General features: G+C 41.9%; 1 protein-coding gene across 4 annotated transcripts in view; it reads right to left on the minus strand.

The window, feature by feature from the left end:
- Positions 1 to 13143: 13143 nt before the first annotated feature.
- MSRB3 (methionine sulfoxide reductase B3) overlaps positions 13144 to 21939 on the minus strand; it is a 160837-nt gene continuing 152041 nt past the window's right edge. For 3 of the 4 annotated variants that reach the window (XM_033959002.1, XM_033959003.1, XM_033959001.1), the window contains exons 6-7: positions 20929 to 21026; positions 13144 to 13470 (exon numbers count right to left, since the gene is read on the minus strand). In XM_033959002.1, the coding sequence (XP_033814893.1) occupies positions 13315 to 13470; positions 20929 to 21026 (254 nt within the window). In that variant the 3' untranslated portion in view covers positions 13144 to 13314. The remainder of the gene's footprint in view (positions 13471 to 20928; positions 21027 to 21939) is intronic. The other variant, XR_004540667.1, reaches the window with a different exon arrangement.

Genomic DNA, 21939 nt, shown 5'->3' on the forward strand with positions numbered 1-21939 from the left:
CTGGGCTACCAGAGAATCCACCTTTGGCATAGCAAACATTTGTTGGAATTCCTAATCCATGGGATATAATTTAGCCATGGTTTCAGCCACACTCAGGGAGCCTTCAGGGGTTTCCTAGGGCTTTGTGACTAGGATCCTCATGTCTGGGTGCCATGGAAAAGATGTGAACTGAGCCCAGACCCTGCTCAGAAGAGAACACTGGGTAGATAGGGTTTGCAGAAGGTCTATCTTGTGGTATGCGAGGTAGGCCTGCTAGGATTGGTCCTAGTATAAGGCCTATGCCTGGAGCAGTTAGTTCCCATTCTGCTCAAGCTAAAGAACAGTTTTCCTTTTTGCCTGCTATTCCTACTAATGCCAGAAGAGGGAGCTTGGGGGTTGAGCTACAGACTTCCCCACCCCCTCTACTTCCCAGGTCTTGTGACCAGAAATGCTATGCACCTGGGAAGGTTGGGCGGGGCTGCAAGTTCCTTAATCTCAGGTCTGAGCAGTTGGAAAGGCAGAGGGAGAATTGGAGAGGTGGAGAACAGTCACAAGGAAAGTACTGGCAGCCTAGCTCAGGACTAAGAGCTCTGCAGGACCAACAAACCCCAGAATGCATGGAGATTGTTGAAGCTGGCACAGAGATGACTCCTGACCTCTCTGAAGTTCCACAAGCCATGGAATTGGAATTAGAACCAGGCACAGAGGTTCAATCAGAAAGTCAACCCATGGAAGTGTGTCTCTCCAAGGCAAGTACAAAATCTGCCTAAAGTATTTCAATTTCTTTTGCCTTGGATAGTGAACTGTTTTGGTTTATTTTTCTTTTGAGGATGTGTTTTTGCCCTGCTGAAGCTGAAGCAGAGCTGCACAGGAGTGCGAGACTGTAAAACTTACATTTGTTAATCTTTTGGTTACACTTTTTTCCAGCCAGTGTGGTGGGGGATTTAGCCCCATGTTTTGAGGTGGGATAGAGGGCTCTATTTTGTAGCAATTTTACAACATGTGGAGCACACCACCTGGTCAGCATAATTTACATTGCTGAATGAATGCAGTGCTGTGTCACTGACAGTAGTCCAAGATACTATCAAAGGAAAGAGACTTTTTTTTTGTTAGTTTTTTTTTTTTTTGAAAGAACTTTGAAGCTGAGGCTCATTGATAAATACAGAGCCCTTTTGCTATTTGAATTTGAAACTTTATTGTGTATGATATTGAAATTGAGTTTTGTTTTTTGAGAAGACTGGATTGCTTGGTAAAAATCCTGACAAATTATTTATGTTTTTGGTTTTACTGTTTGGCAACTCAAATAAATCCAGTCCTGGTTTTCATGAAAACTTACCTGACTTGTGGGCAAAATACTTATTCTAAAGTGGTTTGTTTTTCCTTCCTTGTGGAGCCTTCCGCGGCTCACAAGGGCATAATCCTTGTTCCCGCAGTCCTGGACACATTGCCCGGAGCCTGCGGATTACAATCTTCAGTTCTTGAAGGAACTCGGTAATGATATCCAGCAAAGCAGAGGAAAAGTTGGCAACCAGAGGGATCCTCTCCCTTGTCTATGACCAATACTGCCTCCTGGTCTTCTATATGGGAGGCTGCTTCTTCCATCAGAAAAGCCTCACTTTGGGACAGTAAAGGGATCAAATCTGACCCGTCATCTTCCAAGTCTGTGTTTGATTGACCATTGTAGTTCAGAATAACCTCCGCTCTCATGGAAGAAGCACTCTGAATATCCAGAGAGTCCTATGTGCTAGGTTGCTTGCCCACGGACCTGACTGACGGATTTCTGCTTTGTGCATAAGCCTGCAGTTACAGCTTTAAATGAATTGAAGTTTTTGAGACATTTCTACCCTTGAAGCTACACTTTGAATTATGATTTTGGTTCCCTGACGCAGGATCATAACGGGCCATGTTGGAACCTGTGATTCAAGATAAGTTTGCCTTTTGAATAACTTTTGAACACCTTTTGATTAATCATTATATAAGAAAGTGACAACTTGTGGGTACACAGCTCAATGAAGATTTTTCAATATCAACTAAATATATTGAATATGCGATATTGGGTGGTGAGGTGTTATTTTTGGGGTCCACCCTTTGTTCTCACCTCCGTCTCTGAGCACTGGTTTCTCTATAAGTTGATATGGTTTTCAAGAAACACTATAGAATATACTGGAGTGATTTTGTATCAGATTTACTATAGTCTCTTTAATCATTCACAATACTGCAAGTATTGAATTTGTGGTCCCCCTGATTTACTTATTTGACTCGTGCATAAGCCTGCCAGAGGAGATTAATAAACTCTGGGGTAAATGCCTGGGAGGGCAACTCTCCTTGTTCCTTAGAGTAGAGCAAATGACTTTTCTTGGGCTGCAAAGCATCTATTCTTTTATGGTGCACAGGTATGCTGTTCCAGGGTTCCAGAAGGTGTTCCATTCCCCATGATGGGACCTTATGCATTTCTTCATCCCTAGAGGCCTGTGGAGGGGCTAAGCCCAAAGCATCCGTGCCACATGGTGCAAAGGTCCTCTTTAGCCATTCATGAAGTGCAAATAAGGCATGATATAGGGGTATTAGGGTCTGAGAACGCCATCCCTATCAGTTTTGAGGCAAGACAGGGTATTTTTAAGAAGTGAAGAATTTAGGAAAAAAAAATTGTGAAATCCAAGATGGTCACCATGGCAGTGTTTTAGCACCATAAATGGCTTTAAAACACTTCAAGGCTGACCAAAAACTTCATAAAATAGGACATTAGAAGAGGGGAGGAACAAAGACCTAACTGCAGAAAGAGTGAGAACAGGTTTTCAAGAAACCCCCCCCCCCCCATTTTCTCCAAAGGCAGTCACAGCCTGTACTCACACACCAGGTGCTGAGGAAATGGTACTGCAGCCTGCTCCAGCTCATTTAAAAGTGTAGCTGGATTTGGATCTGCCTCAAGCTGCCAGTCAGCTGCCATGCTGAGATCTTTCGGCTGCCAGACAGAACGTATTTGGACTGATCTTTTACCTCCTCGGGCTGCAATGGGTGCAGAAAACACAGGGGGGGTATAACTGCAGCCAGCATCCTGAGCGCTCTGAAGGATGCTATTGATGCCTAACAGCCTATGTTTAAGCTCCTGTCTAAGTCAAGGAAGTGAGCACATGCTGAGGGCCTAGAACCCTGAGCTCCACAAATCTTCAGCAGGCTGACTGCCCAGGTCCTTGAAGGATACACCTACCAGCTGCAGACTAAAGTCTTCACACTCCAAGAGGGCACAGCAGTCCCATAAGCCATGTAAAAAAAACAAAACAACAAAACATGAATTGTAAAAAAAAACCCACAAAACAAAGAAATGAACAGAATGACACCTTTGAGCTTATCTGCAGAAGGAAGAACTGAGGGCGACAGAGACCAGGGAGAAGGAGAAGTTGAAAAGCTGTCTTCTGCAGTGTGCTCACAAGTACAGATGGACAACCTACTGGTTCAGCATACCATCCCTATTGCACTGGAACTTCAATATAGTGACTTGGATTGGCCACCAAGAGGATGGGTTACTGGGCTAGATGGACCATTGGTCTGACCCAGTAAGGCTATTTTTATGCTCTTATATATTATTAGTGGGGACATGGCTCTTGTGGCCTTCCCCATCTTGCTGCCTAAGTTTTAATAAGTAATGCCCTGCCTATAATTAGCATCATTCTATGAATTAGTGCAAGCTAAGTGTCATACCACTACAGTAATTGTTACCAAAGCTATGCACCAACAATATGTCCTAATGCACTTGCTAACTGCTTAACACACTTTAAGAACAGGCTCTCAAAATTTGTATACAGTAATTTCCTTTGCATCAGTAGACACCAGGAAACAGAGAAATTTAAATAAGTGCTAAATTGTCTGGGTCCTGCATGTCCAATCATTGGAACTGGAGATAGTCCCCAATTTAAATTATGAAACCACTGCCAAAATCACAGGCTTGGGAAGTCACACAGATTGAAACTTTATTAGGCCTGACAGGATGCAAGCATTTACATGTTATCTGGCCCAAGGAATGGTGCACAGAATACTGCATAGACACACTTCAAAAATATCTTGTATTGAAGTCGTACGAGATCTGCATTGGTATACTTTGAGGGGTATTTTCAATATGACATCCAAATTTTATGTTGGACATTTTGCAAAAAAAAAAAACCACCCAAAAATCCAGTGTCATACATGGCCATTTTTAAACTACAAAAATGTCTGTCTATTTGGTTCAAAAATTGCCCTATTTTAAAAGTTTTTGTGCTCGGTGCATCTTGCTTTAACGGCCATCTCAAACTAAAACTGCACATAAACAAGCCATTGGGATGTCTGAGGGCCAGCAGTCTTACTAGACTGGCCACACAGACATCCCAGCAGAGCAACAGGGCAGACTAGGGTGCACTGTAGGCAAATGAGGCATGATATAGGGATATTATTAGGGTCTGAGGACTCCATCTCTATCAGTTTTGAGGCAAGACAAGGTGTTTTGAAGAAGTGAAGAACTCAGGAAAAAAAACTGGGAAATCTAAAATGACCATGGTGGCAGTGTTTTAGCACTAAAAATGGTTTTAAAAAACTTCAGGGCTGACCAAAAACGTCAAGAAATAGGATTTTAGAGGAGGGGGAACAAAGACATAGAATCTCAGCATGGCAGCTTGAGGCAGAGAATCCCTTCTGATCCAGCTACACTTTAAAAGAGCTGAAGCAGGCTGCAGCACCACTTCCCCCGTATATAAAAAGTCACATCATAACTCTCTTATATTTTATGGTAAGCCCTCCAGAAACAGCAAAAAAATATATTGTATAATATTATAAGCTTTTATGAAAGTGTGTCACCTATTGTATTATATATATGGGTTCAGTTTTTATAAAAATTATTATTAAATGGATGGAACTCCACCAATAATATATATCCCTCTATGGCTTAGAGAAACATATATTATAAAGAACTATTAATTTGGAGAAAGTTAGCTCGCTTGATTAAAACTTAGCTCTGTAATTACAAATATATATATATTACTATTATCTTTACTTAATTATCCTAAGGCTCTACCTGCTTGATTTTAATGCTTTTAAGTAAATTTTCAGTTTGATTATAAATGTTCTGAGTCTTAGTTCTTGAATAAATATTCACACACACACACACATATATATGTGTGTGTGTGTGAATATTTATTCAAGAACTAAGACAATTCTTCTCCCTGCATCAAGCTGCAACATCACTCTCAAGCCTACCAGGTGGCCTCTTCTCCATTTTAAGGACTATTCACATCGTGAGTAACTTTTTGAATCCAGATAAATTGATCCTTCTGCTTTACCAACATTTGTCTTGTTTATTACTATTATCTTTACTTAATTATCCTAAGGCTCCACCTGCTTGATTTTAATGCTTTTAAGTAAATTTTCAGTTTGATTATAAATGTTCTGAGTCTTAGTTCTTGAATAAATATTCACACACACACACACACATATATATATATATATATACATATATATATATATATATATAATAAATATTATATATATATATAATAAATATTATATATATATAATAAATATTATAATATATATTATAATTATAAATATTATAATATATATATATAATAAATATAATATATTATAATTATAAATATTATAATATATATAATAAATATTATAATATATATTATAATTATAAATATTATAATATATATAATAAATATTATAATATATATGATAATTATAAATATTATAATATTATAATAAATATTATAATATATATAATAAATATTATAATATATATATAATAAATAGAACTAAGACTCAGAACATTTATAATCAAACTGAAAATTTGCTTAAAAGCATTAAAATCAAGCAGGTGGAGCCTTAGGATAATTAAGTAAAGATAATAGTAATAAACAAGACAAATGTTGGTAAAGCAGAAGGATCAATTTATCTGGATTCAAAAAGTTACTCACGATGTGAATAGTCCTTAAAATGGAGAAGAGGCCACCTGGTAGGCTTAAGAGTGATGTTGCAGCTTGATGCAGGGAGAAGAATTGTTGCAGCTTGATTCAGGGCTGGTTCCAGAGAGAGAGCGTGAGCGTGTTGTTAGAAAGGATTTCCCCTCATATTTATAGGGCTGAGACCTATTCTAAAAATAGAATCTATTCTCTGAACCCATGATGCATAGCAGTTCAGCCTTTTCCTCTGTTCATCTGACTGAATCTTCTTTGAGTGGTTTAAAATGGTGTGAAGAGCTTCTAGTCCAGAGATGAATTGGTGTGAAGAGCTTCTATTGATCTTGCAGACTGGAGTAGTCCAGAGATGAATTTGGTATGAAAAGTTTCTGTTTAGCTCTGGTATCCACCCTGATCATGTCTTTGTCTTATCTGAATAGGTGTACTTAACACTTTCTGAAGGTGAATGGCTCAGTCCTTTCTTTTGTACTCTACTGAATGGGTGCACTTAACACTTTTCTGAACAGATGGCTGTGTTGGCTCAAAGACCACATGAGAAACTCATTTTTAAATCCATCAAATTAACATAGTTTAACTCCAAGCAGAATTATAAAACCATATCATTTTTACTTTAAGTCCCTCAGAATTAATAATCTCTTAGATCAGGCAATAATTCAAATTCAAAACTCTAGCAACATTAACTATATCATGCTACATATTTTGACTCCAAGCATAATTATAAAATAATTTCATGCTACATAGTAGGTAATTTTGTGATTTGGGGGTACTCACACTTTCTATCAAAAATGAACTGGTTAGAGTGGAATATGGGCCTGGGTAACCTTCTTTACAGTTCATTGGACTGCCCACAAGGCTACTCCTCCCCCCCTCTCTATCTCAGTAGATAATTCACTCATTCTTCCTGTCTCGTCTGCTCACTACCTCTGGGTCATCTTTGACTCCTCTCTCTGCACATATCCAACAGACCACCAAAACCTGGTATTTCTCTATCTATAATATCACCAAAATTCAACCCTTCCTCTTTGTGAATACAACCAAAACCCTTATCCACACTCTTATCACCTCGCCTACTGCAACTTACTTCTCACAGATCTCCCATGTAAGTCTCTCTCTCCCCTGCAATCTGTTCAAAATTCTGCTACAAGACTTTACATTCCCACCAGAGTCACTATGCCCACATCACTCCTCCTCAAGTCACTTCATTGGCTCCCTATTTCCACATACAGTTCAAACTCCCCTTATTGACTTACAAGTGTATTTCACTCTGCAGCTCCTCTCTATAAACTCCTCCACTTGAACTTTGTTCATCACACAAATCCTTATCTGTACTTTTCTCCTCTACTGCCAACTCCAGACTGTATTCCTTCTCTCTTGCTGCACCACATGATTGGAACTGCCTGAGTCATTATGTCAAGCTCCATCTCTGGCAGTATTCAAATCTAATCTAAAAGCCCACTTCTTTGAGGTTGCTTTTAACTCCTAACCTCACTCACTTGTAAAGCACCTGTGCCTGCCTGAGAAACTCCCTAACCTCCTACTTAGCCTGTTTGTTGACTAGATTGTTAGCTCTACTGAGAAGGGACTGTCTCTTGAATGTTTTAATGTAAAGTGCTGCGTACATCTAGCAGTGCTATAGAAATGATTAGTAGTAGTACTCCAGGGACCTGCTTGCTGCTCTAAGGGGAATGCCCATGATATGTGCAGCTGTCATAGAGCTTGGTGTGTACTTTTACTTTCATCTCTTTGGGAAGTAGGAGGGGGTCAGTGACAAATGGGGAATTAAGTGGGTATCATGTCTTTATCCCTCCAATAGTCATCTGGTCAGTTTGGACACCTTTTTGCTACTTAGTTGATATTGAAAGAGGTCTAGCCTAAAACATCCTAGTTTGGGCTCTAGATGTGTTTACAATATTCCATTATTGTAGAAAAATGTCCAAAACATGCCCCCACCATGCTCCTTTGAGATCTAGATATACTGTGGAGAAAAACATCTTAAAAATGAGTTTTGAAAATAGCATCCATCTTCTACTATATGCTGTTTTTTGGATGTTTTTCTGTTTTGAAAGTGAGCCCTTTTATGATTTGTTAGATATGCAGAATTTAGATAAACACAATAACAAATGACTTTTGATTGCTTTATTATGAGCAAATCATATTATACTGAAATCAAATACAAAGCTTCATATCCAGGAACAGTTTACAGAATGACAAACTTGAAAAAAATATCAATTCATGGTCTTTCTTATTCAGATGAATATAATGAATATAATAGTTAGATAAGAGGTTATTGAGTAATAAGGAAACCCATTAACAGTTTGTTTTGAGAAGTTACAGATGACCTCTTATCATTTCTTTTATTTTTGACTTTCTCGGATTCTCTCATTGTTCATCATTTTCTTTTCCATCAGAATAAACTAATTTTATGTATTCAATACCTTAGCAGATATGAAATGATATGTAAAAATATAACAAAGTTTTCAAAAATACCAGTACATGCAATACATAAGAAAAAAAAGTTGCTAAAATGACAGAGGCAAAAAATATAAATATAGTTAAACATAATCTAGTGCAGCCATCACACAAATGGTTATAAGGTATGAATGCAACATAAACATACAAATAGCTGAACAGTGAACTCATGCAATCGGAGTCATCTCTGGTTGGCTTATATCTGGCTATATCTAAATATAAACCAATCAGAGTTATTTAGATTATTTTGCAAAACAGCCAAAGATATATAAACATATATCCAGAAAAGTGGAGTGGTTTAATCAGGATCAAGGGTAGGCAAAAAAGTTATACATTCAACAGCAAAATTCGGATTCTGAATGTACAACTTTCACATCCAAATAGCAATGCATAAATAGCAGATCTAACTTTTACTATCTATCTGTTTAAAAGGATTTTGCGTGCTGGAACTTATACAGATACTGCCATGAAAATATGAATAACTTGAAAAATATAAATTGTAGGCTAGATATTCATGCGGATTTCACCAAGTAGGAGGGGTTCCTGTCTGGTTAAATAACCTTGGCCAGCTCTATTGCTAATATTCAGCAGCAGCTAAGCAGACAATGCCACTGAATATCAGCTGTGGCCTCCGTGGCACTATCTGGTTAGTACCGGGGCAGAATCAGGGCACAGCAAGGACTGGATGGGCCATTTGGCCTTTATCTGCCATCATGTTTCTATGTTTCTTATCCAGTTGGGCCTGGATTCTATATATGGCGCCATTATTGGCAGCCACCTTAAAAATGACCGCCAATCACGTGTCAATCATGCAACGGTGCTATTTACAGTATCCCAGAAACATGAAAGGTAGACACCAGATAGGTAGGCCATAGTTTTCAAGGACTACATTTTTGGTGCCAACCTTTCATGAGAATTGCATCCACAGAGCTGCCTCACGACGCCTAATGCCACTTCTGTCATTAACCACACCTAAAGTAGCATTAGGCATTGTAAGGTGCTACTGTAGGCACGATAATAGCACTCTTTTCCATTTTTTAATGGCATTTTAATTGTTTTTTAATTGGCACAGCCAATTAGTGTGCTGATTAAACCAATTAAAACCAATTAAGATAGGCGGTGGTAGGGTGCCCACCAGCACCTAACTTAGGGTGCAGTTTTTAGAATCGGGCCCTTAGTGGAGATTTGTAGTCTGCTAACCTGGTAAAGCCTGAATAAAGTCAGGAGACAAAACGGCTGTCCTAAATTTATCTACTGATCTGAATATTGGCTGGTATCCATATATTTAGAGCTACTTTTATCAAGCAGCGGTAGAGCCTTTTACCATGGGCCAGTGAGGTAATTGCTCCGACGCTCATTCAATTCCTATGAGTATTGGAGCATTTACCTCGCCAGCCCGTGGTAAAAGGTTCTACTGCTGCTTGATAAAAGGAACCCTTAATGCTGGAGCTTGGACTAGGCTCAGTATGAAATATTGATTTGGATTTACCTCACACCATTTTTAGTAGTAGTTCAATGCGAGATATGTTCAGGTATACCAGGTTATTTCACTTCCCTAGAGAGTTACAATTTAAATCTGTACCTGAGGCAATGGAGATTTAAGTACACTTCCCCCTCAATATTCGCAGGGGTTAGGGGCAGAGCCAGCCCACAAATATTTAAAAAAAACACGAATAACTTTTAGGGCTGACTGACTTACCCCCACCTCCCAGACCTCTATACAGCTTACCTGGTGGTCTAGCAGTGAAACAGGGCAGCAGCGCTCTTCCTACACTCCTACCATGTGGAGAGCCGTCCACAAAAATGGCTCCCATGAGTTCCCGCTGTAGTCTCGTGAGACCACAGGAACTTACAGCAGTCATTTTTGTAGATGACTCTGCACGGGGCAGGAGTGTAGGAAGAGCGCTGCTGCCCTGCTTCACCGCTAGACTACCAGGTAAGCTGTATAGAGGCGCGGGAGGTGGTTCTGGGTTTAAAAAAACCTGCGAATAACCGAAATCGCGTCTTAAAAGCGCAAATCGGGAGGGTGAAGTGTAATTTGCCCACGATCACAAGGAGCAGCAGTAGGAATTGAACTGAGCGTCACTGGTTGTCAGCTCTGTGCTCTAACCACTAAGCTATTCCTCTAACTCTATGTCCAATCAGCCTGTAGCTGTCCGCAGGTTCAACCTGTTGAATATTGGGGATATACATTTATATAACATTAGTTCATAATTCATCTTTGAAATACCACCTATAAAATTGCTTCTTTAAGCAACGTGCAATATAAAAATAATTCAACAGAGAGGAGGACTTTATATGGGAGCACACTTTAGGAGTCCTAAGTTAGAATAGAAGAAAATATTAAACTTACTAAAGAGAACAGAGAAATTAAGGGCTCCTTTTACAAAGCTACGGTAGTGATTCCTATGCGGCAAATGTGACGCACCCCACTCAGTTCCTATGAGCTGTGTTGCATAACTGGGATTCAAAACTGTGGCTTTGTAAAAGGGGCCCTTAGTTATAAATTCAGAGTACTACTCTTTACCCAAGGCACAATAGGGAGGAAAATAATATTAGCATTTGAAAGGACACAGATATCAATTACAGCTGGGTTGCATAGATTAACAGTGGACATAGCACTGAATAATGACTTCCAAGATTTTCACATTTACCTATCCCCCTTTTACAAAGCCAGCTACCACAGCAGCAGCCTCTAGCACAGCTTTATAAAAAAAAATGGGGGGGAAGATTAGTTTCAATGATGCAATTACTGTATTTTTTAGACCATAAGATGCACTTTTTCCACCCCCGAAAAGGGGGTGCATCTTATGGACCAAATATACCGCGTGCCCCCCCCCCCCCCCCGTATCTTTTTTAAGTGGAGGTGGTCCAGCGCGGTCTCCTGCTGGACGGCTGCCTTTCACTGCAGAGTGATGCACAATGCAGGAGCGTGACCTTTGCACTTACTGCCTGGTCCTGTATCGCTCTGTGATTGGCTGCAGTCAGTTATTACTGCAGCCAATCATAGAGCAGCATGGGACTAGGCAGGAAGCGCAAAGGTCACGCTCCTGCATTGTGCGTCGTTCTGCAGAGAAAGGTGCCGTCCAGCAGGAGACTGTGCTGGACCACCGCTACTTAAAAAAAGGTACGGGGGGCTTCGAGCTGCAGGCGGCTTTGGGGTTTGGGCTGTTTCGGGCTTTGGGCTTCCCAGCACCAGACCACCAGATGCACCTATGTGTAGAGGAAGAAAAACCAAGAAGAAAAAAATTCTGAACCAAATTTTTTTTTCTTGGTTTTATCTCCTCTACAGGTGGGTGCGTCTTATGGTCTGAAAAATACAGTACTTAAATTGACTTATTTTCAACAAAGTGAATAAATAAATTTCAAAATGACGTATTCCTTTTTAAAGATAGTGGTAGAACAGTATGAGGGGCATAATCAAAACAAATATCTAAGTCAATTTTGGGCCTAGGGTGCTAATCACCCAAAGCTGGCAGCATCCAAAGTCCATTCTCGAAAAATATATACAAAAATTTTTTTTCAAAAATCATCTCCTTCTACGTTCAGTCGTTTCATTGTCCAGACCACTAGTACGTCTATCTTTATACTACATTCTTGTCCCAAAAATTGTCCAAGTCCCAAACGCCTAGAACAAGACTTTTTGGACGTGAGGGGCCAGCAAATTGATGGACTGGCCACCCAGACATGGCAACAGAGTAGTGCGGCACCTTACAGACCACTGCAAGGCACAAGCGGAATATAAATCACTAATGTAATGTAATGTAATGTTGTGAACTTCACAAAAATGGTGCCACAAACATCTCACCACAACTCCTTTGCAGGTCATAGTGAGCTCCCCAAAACACCTCCAAAATCTACTATACCAGGGATCTCAAAGTCCCTCCTTGAGGGCTGCAACCCAGTCGGGTTTTCAGGATTTCCCCAATGAATATGCATTGAAAGCAGTGCATGCACATAGATCTCATGCATATTCATTGGGGAAATCCTGAAAACCCGACTGGATTGCGGCCCTCAAGGAGGGACTTTGAGACCCCTGTACTATACCCACCTGTCTACAACCCCAATAGCCCTTAAGGCTGCAGGTGCCACCTATATGTCAGAACAGTAGGGTTTGGGGGGGGGGGGGTTGTAGACTCACATTTTCCACCATGAATGCAGTGGTTAGAGTGGCTTATGACCTTGGGTCCTCCTTTGTATGGTTCACTAGCCCACCCCAGACTACTTAAGCCACCTCTGTGCAGCTCTACTAGGCTTTCCTATGCCAGGTGCTGATGTTCTGGAGGCAGGTAAATACATTTTTATTCCGATTTTTATGGCTGAGGGGGGTTAGTAATCACTGGGGTAATGTGTGAGGGTCTGTACTTTGTGTCAGCAGTGGTTATCTTGTCAGCAGTGGTTATCTTGTCACTTTGGATAACTTTTGGGCACTTAGACCTGTTTTTAGATTGCCTAAGTCACAACGTATAAGTTCTGTCTAAGCAGTCTCGTCAAACTTTCAATTATCCCTTAAGTACGACTAAGTCTAGGATGGCCCACATCCTGTCCTAACCACTCCTCCAAAAAATACCTTTCTACTCTGGGTGCACAGCGGGATTCAGAGGCCTAAAAAGTCTCTGGATACTTCTAAAACCCCGTTTCAATTATCGGCACTTGGACAATCTGCCTTTTTGATTGCCCAAGTGCTGATTTGGGCAGGTTTTTAGATGTATTTCTGGTTCGATTATAAGTCCCTATATGTGCATAATATATCTCTGTGTGTGTGTGTGTGTACACATAAAATAAAGTTTTGTATAAGGCAAACAATGAATGATACCGGATACATCCGTTTAACAAGGGTTAATAATATAGCTGTCAGAAAATATTTTTAGTATAAGTTGTATGCTGTAACACCACATTTTCAATGTATTTTACTCTAAAGCTCAGTTTTCTCTGATGATGCTGGACTGCTCTCTTCTTGCATACAGTCCATTTCCTTGGCCACAAAAGACAACGAAGCAGAATTTATGCAGTATCTTTTACCAGTTGGATGAGGCCCATCATCAAAGATATGTCCAAGGTGAGCACCACACTGGAACAAGACAAAATTGTTAATGCCAAAAAATTGAATATATCAGTAATGGGATTTATATTTATTTCAAATGAATTCTCAATTCAAGCTTATTATTATTTTGAAGTTACAAGACAAAACATAACATTAGAGATTTCCCTTCACTCTATTGGCTAACTCTTCTGGCTAACTCTTCTGGCCAACTCAATTGCTGCACAAAATTTAGATAGTTAAAGAGGGGTTGGAGGCATTCCCAAGAAACAGCAAACATTTATCCAAAAAACATGGGACGATGCTTGCCTGACATTATCCAGATAACTCTCATTGGACAAATTCAATAGCAGACTTAACTGGATTAAGTCTCGCTAAATATCTGGATAACCATACTCATGATTTGCTTGCTGAACCTTACTCTCTATATTGCTAGTAGATTTACTAAGCACATATTAATATGCATAAATTGAGTCACAATGACCTATATAAACCTTATGGTGTCATAACCCAACCAAAGCTTGATTTTGTGGTTACTGAGTTTCAAATGATCTCACATTTAGTTGCATACACATGTATAATATTGCTTAATATTGTTCTAAAAATTTGAAAAGGTTGATTTAGGGTAATTTAGGGTATAGATCCGTGGTGCAAAAACTAAGTATTGTATGAAGTTCTGGTTGCCCTACATAAAAAAAGATAAAGAAACTAAAATATGTACAACTAGTGTTTAAGCCCGTTAGATTAACGGGTGCTAGAATATATGTGAAAATTACTGAAAACTTAATGTGAGAGCTTTAATATCCATCGTATGGTTGATTTATTTAAAGTTTTTATATTTTTCCTATTTGTTGCATACTTTGTGCTTAATAAATTGTTTTTTTGTCCATTTTTTCTGCAAATCTGTATAAGTCTGAGTGTCTGTGTGTGTCTCTCTCTCTCCTTGTCCAGTGTTTATTGTGGGTTTTTTTTCAATGTCTCTTTAGATCCCTGTCCAGAAATTCTGAGTGTCTTTGTCTCTCTCTCTCCTTGTCCACTGTATTTTTTTCTTTTTTTTTCTTTCAATCTGTCTCTTTAGCCCCCTGTCCTTCTGTGAGTGTCTGTGTGTCTCTCTGTCCTTGTCCTCTGTGGTGTTTGTTTTGGGGTTTTTTTAAATCTGTCTCTTTAGCCACCTGTCCTTCTGTGAGTGTCTGTGTGTCTCTCTGTCCTTGTCCTCTGTGGTGTTTGTTTTGGGTTTTTTTTTAATCTGTCTCTTTAGCCCCCTGTCCTTCTGTGAGTGTCTGTGTGTCTCTCTGTCCTTGTCCAGTGTTCCTGTCCTTCTGTGAGTGTCTGAAATTTGTTTTGTCAACTGTGGAAGCAAAGAAGAACGTACATACCTCTTTACTTCCATTCAGGTTAGGTTGAGCTGCACATTTGTTCTGGGAACATCACAAAGCTGTCTGCCTGTATTTCTCCCCAGCCAATTTCCCTCCCTCTCAAGTCCCTGTGCACCACTTGCCAGGGCGCATCCTCCCACGATCCCGGTCTGCATATTTAGGTGTGGGCTGTGAGTTCGGGCTCTTCAAATGAGCTGACAATTATGTGTGTGTGTGAGTTCGGGCGAGTTCGGGAGGAGCTGGCGCTTAGTTGTGCCTGTGCATCCATGGTTTCTGCCACCGCTGCCACTCCTATTTAAAGCGGCCTGCTGAGGTTCGCAGCCGGCTGTAGCGAACCTCGCAGGCCGCTGTCCACCTCAGTGCTACCATGTGGAGAGCGGCCTGAGAGGTTCGCTACAGCCAGTCGCGAACCTCAGCAGGCCGCTTTGAACATGAGCGGTAGCGGCTGTTGCGGGAGGATGGGGGGGGGAGTCGTTGACGTGCAGGCCGCTGTGAACAGGAGCGGCGGGAGTGAGCTTTTCGGCTTCCCCTATTTGTGGAAACCACCATGCCGAACTCAGCTGCGCGTGGGGCCGTAGTAAGCGCGGGGCATGCTGCACTCTTGGCGGCCACGGACATACTGATCATGGAAGCACACCGATAAGAATGCGCATGCGCCGCCTACGGTTTTATTATATAGATGATGAAAAGGATGAAGGAATGACTCCCTTATGAAGAAAGGCTGAACTGATTAGCCTGGAGACAACTGAGTGAGATATGACAGAAGATAGTGGGTCCGATATTCAGTGTTATTAAGCCAGCAATCCACCAATATTCGGTAGGAGATCAGTGGCTATATTCCGCTGAATAATCAGTTCCATGGATAGCCCAATGACTGGCTATGTTGTGCGACATAGCCATTCACCACCCATATTCAGTGGCTCGCCAGATAAGTTCAGAGGCTAGATAGACCTGCCTAAAAAGCAGGTCTATCTTTGGCCGCTAGGACTTAACCGGCCAGTCGCTAAATACCTGCTTAGCTGGTTATATCTTGTCTGGTCAATTCTAAACCAGAAATTTAATGCTGGTTGCCAGCATTAAATTTCCAGTTTCACCATGGACTGCACGCAGTCTGAATATCAGATGAAATAAAATCATGAATGTAGTGGAACAGGTTAATAGGAAACAGTAATTACACCTTCAAATTGTACTAGTATTACCATGTTTCCCCGAAAATAAGACCTACCCCATAAATAAGCCCTAGCATGATTTTCGGGGTAAGTCTTAATATAAGCCCTACCCTAAAAAATAAGCCCTAGTTGTCAGCAGCCGCACTTCCCCCGCCCCACCACACCCCTGCTGACCCTCCATCCTTCCCTCCCAACTGAACCCCACCAACCGCGACCATAAATACCTTCCAGCAGAGCAGCGTCTGGCCAGCAGCACTCTAAACAAGCTGTTTCACGGCTTTCTCGCTGGGGCCTTCTGTGTGCCACGTTACTGATGACATCATCAGTGACACGGCAGAGGGAATTCCCCAGTGTCACTGATGACAGCGATATTCCTGTTGCACTAGAAAAGTCTCTTACCTCCTGCTAACCTGGTGCTCTCCTTTATAAGGTATCTAACCTTGAATCTTGGATGCAGGACAAGGAGTTTTTGAATGCCTGCCTTATAAAGAAGTTGGTCAATATTCAGCATGGTTTAAGCTGACAGTAGGAGTTTTTTGCCCCCTTAAACCACACTGAGTGAGCCAGGAGCTGATATTCAGCAGCGCTTACACCTGACACTGCTACTATGTATTAGATCTGACTACTGCAGCACTACCCAGTTGGTGCCAGGGGAGGTATGGGGATAAATTTGGGATGGAGAAGTGGCCTAGTGCAGTGGCGTACCTAGTATATGTGACACCCGGGGCCCATCATTTTTTGACACCCCCCCCCCATCTGTATGAAAAACATGATTCTTAGTAACAATCCACATGTCACACATGAGTACCTAGGAAAAGGCAGCATCTTGCATATTGCAGTGAGCAGTTCAACATCAATATACCCACTGTAAAACTAAACAAGCCAGGCTAGTACAGATCAATCCTGCAGTCAATCCTAACAAAAAAAAAACCATGTCTTTCGAACACACAGAACACAGAAAACACCTTCGCCTAGTATGAAATATGTAATCACAAACTAACCCCTCCCTCTTTTACATAACTGTAGTGTGGATTTTAGCAACGGTGGTAACAGCTCTGACACTCATAGAATTCTGAGCATCAGAGCTGCTACCACCACAGCTGGTGCTAAAAAACGCTCCACAGTTTTGTAAAAGGGGGGATAAAATAGAAATACATAGACAAAGGTTAAATTGAACCAGCAAGAAGCTGGATTCTGCATACAATGCAACACCACAGAAACAGTGACACATGTCTCCTAAAGCAATAAATAAATAGAAAATTTTTTTCTACCTTTTGTCTTCTCTGGTTTCTGCTTTCCTCATCTTCTTGTTACTCTCTTCCTTCCATCCACTATCTGCCATCTCTCTGCCCCTATATGGCATCTTCTCTCCATCTATGCCTCGTCCAGAAATTGTATGCCTCCCCCTTCCATCTCTCCTTTAACCCCCATTGGTCTGGCATCTCTCTCCTCTTCTTCCCTCTCCCACACCTCTCCTCTGATATCCCTTTCCCTTTTTTCCCTCATTTTCCTTTTCAATTTATTTTTTGCATCCGTCTAGATTACGTTCTTACTACCCTCTCATCAATTTCCTTTTTTACTGTCTACCTACAGTTCGTCACCTATTTCCCTCACCCCCTCCAGTATTTCCCTAACTCAATCTTTTTCCCCCCATCATGTGCCCTCCTTTTATTTATCCCCTCCTTCCATCATGTGCCCTCTTTCTCTACCCCTTCCATTTAGTACCTTCTCCTCTCTCTCCACTTCCATCCAGCGTGTGCTCCCCTCTTTCTCTCCTCCCATTTCCTTTTTGCATTTGCTCTCTTATCTCTCCCATCTGCACTTCCATCCAGCATAGGCTCCCCCTCTACCCTCCCCACTACCATGTCTGCCCTTTCTCTCTCCATCCACCCCTCTTCAATCAGCATCTGCCCCCTTTCTTTCCCTCCACCACTCTTCCATTCCAGCAGTCCTGCTCCTTTCCCGTGATGACTATAGCTGACGGCTGCCGGTCCACCCCATTCTGACGTACTTGCTCTGGAGTGGAGTCGGCAGCCACGTGCTGGAAGGTCCCGCGATGACTCATCGCTGGCTCTGCTCCGGAAGTAGTAAGTTAAGTCGGAGGGGGTGGATCTGGCAGACGCAGGGAGTTGTGGCAAAGTCCCGCGATGACTGCGTCTGCTGGGTCCACCCCCTCCGACGTAACTCACTTCTTTTGGAGCAGAGCCAGCAGATGAGTCATCACGGGACCTTCCTGCACCTCCGCACGGCTGCTGACTCTGCTTCAGAGCAAGTAAGTCAGAGGGGATCCACCGGCAGCCACGCGGAAGTGCAGGTACTGTTGCACAGTAGGATGACCCAGACCTGGCCGGCTGTGCGCCCCCCTAAGGCGTGCACCCGGGGTGGACTGCCTTCCCTTGGTACGCCACTGTATAAGAGGAATAACAAAAGTACTGTTTCTGTTCCAATCTAGCTTTCTGTCTTCCCCACTATTACTTTCTCTTTTCTCTTCCACTCACTTTTTTCTTCCTCATTTCAGACAATCTGGTATAATCAGGGTAGATTTTTTTCCCTTAAGGAGGTTGCACTTTCTCCTCCTGGACCTGTGAAATGTATTCAGATTCAGTTTGTAGGACCAATTAAACATCAAGGCAAACTCCTTGCTAACTTTGAATAAGGGATTTGTACCTTAGCAGAAAACTGGGGAAATAAGGTTTATAATCTTGACCACTGTGACTGTTTAAAATTTCTCCAGACCAATGGTACCTTCCACTCCTGCTGCAGTGAGGAAAGGGAAGAAAGCTCAGGAAATGTTTAGATTGTATAAGCGGGTCCAAATCATCATGGACTCCAGCTAAATATAACAAGAGACCAGAACACCACAGCTGATATCTCTACCGTCTGATCTGAATCCATTTACAACTGCTGTAGAGAGTGGTGTGTGCCAGAACTAGTGTAAGAAGAAACCATTGCCCTGCCCCTGACTCTGATCCTATCTAGTTAATAAATCTGCCAGCACACGATCCTCCAAGATAGGGACATTTGTGATTTACAGCAAATGTTTGCCCAGAGTGGCTCAATCACTCGAGACTGTCCTAGCCGAAGTGACATTCCAGATTGCGAAAGGCACAAGAGGACGTGCAAAGTACAGAACTGGAGGTCGGGGGGGAGGGAGAGGAATCGGTGTGATCTAGGAATAGAAGGGAATTGTCCCAGCATTTTTGGCTGGGTCACCTGCTCAAAGCCGCGGGCGTCTACACCTCACGTGACCCACAGCTGTGTCAGAAGCCTTTTCTCTGACGTCGTAACATCAGAGGGAGCGCTTTTGACGTAGCCATGTGTCGCGCGAGGAGCCAACACTCACGGCTTTTGAGCAGGGGAGCCAGCCAGAAGCTGTAGATCCGCCGGAGTGAGCACCCGCCGACACTTTTGTTACTGCCGCTGTTGCTGGTTAAGGAAAGTAGCAGCGGCAGAATAGGGATGGTGGCCGGCTGTGCACCCCCTTGGGGCATGCACCTGGGGTGGACCGCCCCCCCCCCCCTTGGTACGCCACTGGCCTAGTGTATAAAGCAGCTGCCTCAGCACCCTGAGGTTGTGAGCTTGATTCCCACTGCAGCTCCTCATGACTGGGCAAATCACTTAACACTTCATTGCCCCATGTAAACCATTTTGATTGTGTAAACCACACAGAAAAAGTGGTATATCAAGTCCCATCCCCTTTACCCTTTTATTGGGGACCAAGTGAAATTCAGTGCCTATGCCTACATAGAAAATTTGGTAAGCTGGATTGCAGAAAAAACAGTCCTAACTATGCCTAGTAAACTACCTGATACAGCATTGAATAGTGGCATTATCTGCAAAACTTCCAGGCACCACTAATGACCCAGTGCCTAGATATGGCCTAACACTAAATACCAGAGTCTAATTTAGCTGGCAGCGGTCAGCACTTAAAGAAATGCTGGCTGCCATCAATTGAATATTGACAAGAAAAATTCAAGTCAGCAAGAGGTAAGCATTTTCTGCTTCTGGCCAGCATAGGATAAAGTTAAGGGAAGGGAAATGGCATGTTGGGGAAGGATGGTTTAGAAGGGGTTGGCCTTAAACAGGAAGCCATGTTTTAGCAACAGGAAGGTGAAATGAAGGGCGACTACCCACAAAGTGGTATCTCCCATACCTTCATACAGTGCTCAATAGCACATAACAGGGTCAGCATGCTCTGGCATTTATAAACATTGCAATAAATTAACCACAAGCTAACATACATGACCACACTAAAACCCCATGCACCTATATTATTTTTTTCTTTGAATTAATTCTTTCAAGCCCACAATAGGTTGCTATATTTGTCATGGATGTTAAAAATAGCTCATGTTAGTACCTAATTTGAAGGAATCACTATGAAGGCTTATTTTGTGATTTATTTGATAAAGATTATATGTGAAGGTTTATCAGTGTACATATGGCACAAATATATTTTTTAAATGTCTGTATAAACCAGGGGTCTCAAAGTCCCTCCTTGAGGGCCGCAATCCAGTCGGGTTTTCAGGATTTCCCCAATGAATATGCATGAGATCTATGTGCATGCACTGCTTTCAATGCATATTCATTGGGGAAATCCTGAAAACCCGACTGGATTGCGGCCCTCAAGGAGGGACTTTGAGATCCCTGGTGTAAACTATGTGATTCTTGTGGACACACAACAAATGTATCCACTCTATCTGTATAAGTTACAAATTTTACCTCTGGGTTTTAAAATTTTATTCATTTATTAAGGACTCCTTTTACAAAGCTGCGGTAGAGGTTTCTAGAAACTTTCTACCACAGGCAATAAATGCTCTGATGCTCATCTACTTTGCCGGCCCATGGTAGAAACCTCTACTGCAGCTTTTTAAAAGTCAGTGAAAGCAACATAACAGCCATATACCTGAGAACATATTGACAACTTCTGCATGCTAAAAACTAACCTGAAAGCAACTTGTTTCAACCCTATGCATCCCATAGGAAAAGTCATCAGTGAAAGTAATCACATCAGGACTGATCACATCATAAAATGAAGGCCACCCTAGAAAAAATATAAAGGATGTGATTATAAATATCTGGAACAATATTCAGCTGCGCAATCAGAATTTATTTTTAAATACTGGTTGGTACAGCGTGTAATTGATGCTATACGAGGTAGAATCCATGCTTAGTGCGCTCCATCCTGGCATCCAATTTTAGGCAACCTTTTGAGAATTACATCCTATCAGTATAGCAAACCAGACAGTCAGAGAAAGCTATCCTATCTTTATCTGAATCATTATCCAGTTAGAAGACTGAATATCTCATGAACCAGATAACTCTTAACTCTGCCCAAGCTCTGTACCTAGATACTGCTAAAGCAGTATGGGCCAGATTCACTAACCTGCCCGATTGGGCCCGATCTGGGCAGGTCCGACGAATTCAGTAAAGGCAAATATGCAGATGGGGGTGGTCAGAGGAACGCCCCCATCTGCCTGCACGGATCGCTGTCGTTTTTTGTTTTTTTTTTCTCCTAACAGCCTAATCTGTAAAAGATTGTCAGTAACCCTCAGGTGTGTCTCTTTTACAATTCTTCGTTTGTGTTTGAAGCTGTAGCAGCTGCCTGGCCGCAGAAGACCTTGCCTCCTCTTGCCCTGACTCTCCTGCTCTCTGCCGCCCTTCCTCACAGTGCAGCACTGCTTTAAAACCACGGGTTTGCACTGCGGGGAAGGGCAGGAGAGTCGGGGAAAGAGGAAGCAAAGTTTTCAGTGGCCAGAGTGGAAAAAAGGATTTGAAAATCATTTTTGTGCCACTGCTGGTTTAGCACTCAGGCGGCAGAGACGGTAGAGAGCAGAGTCGTGGTTGTAGAGAATAGGGCAGAGAGCAGGGGGAAACACGAGGAAGAGGGTTTGTTTTTTCCCCCCATTTACAGCACATTCAACTGTCAGCTTTGCAAAAGCTGTATTGTTCCTTTC

This window comes from Geotrypetes seraphini, chromosome 9 (genome assembly GCF_902459505.1).
Source record: "Geotrypetes seraphini chromosome 9, aGeoSer1.1, whole genome shotgun sequence".
Taxonomy (NCBI): domain Eukaryota; kingdom Metazoa; phylum Chordata; class Amphibia; order Gymnophiona; family Dermophiidae; genus Geotrypetes; species Geotrypetes seraphini.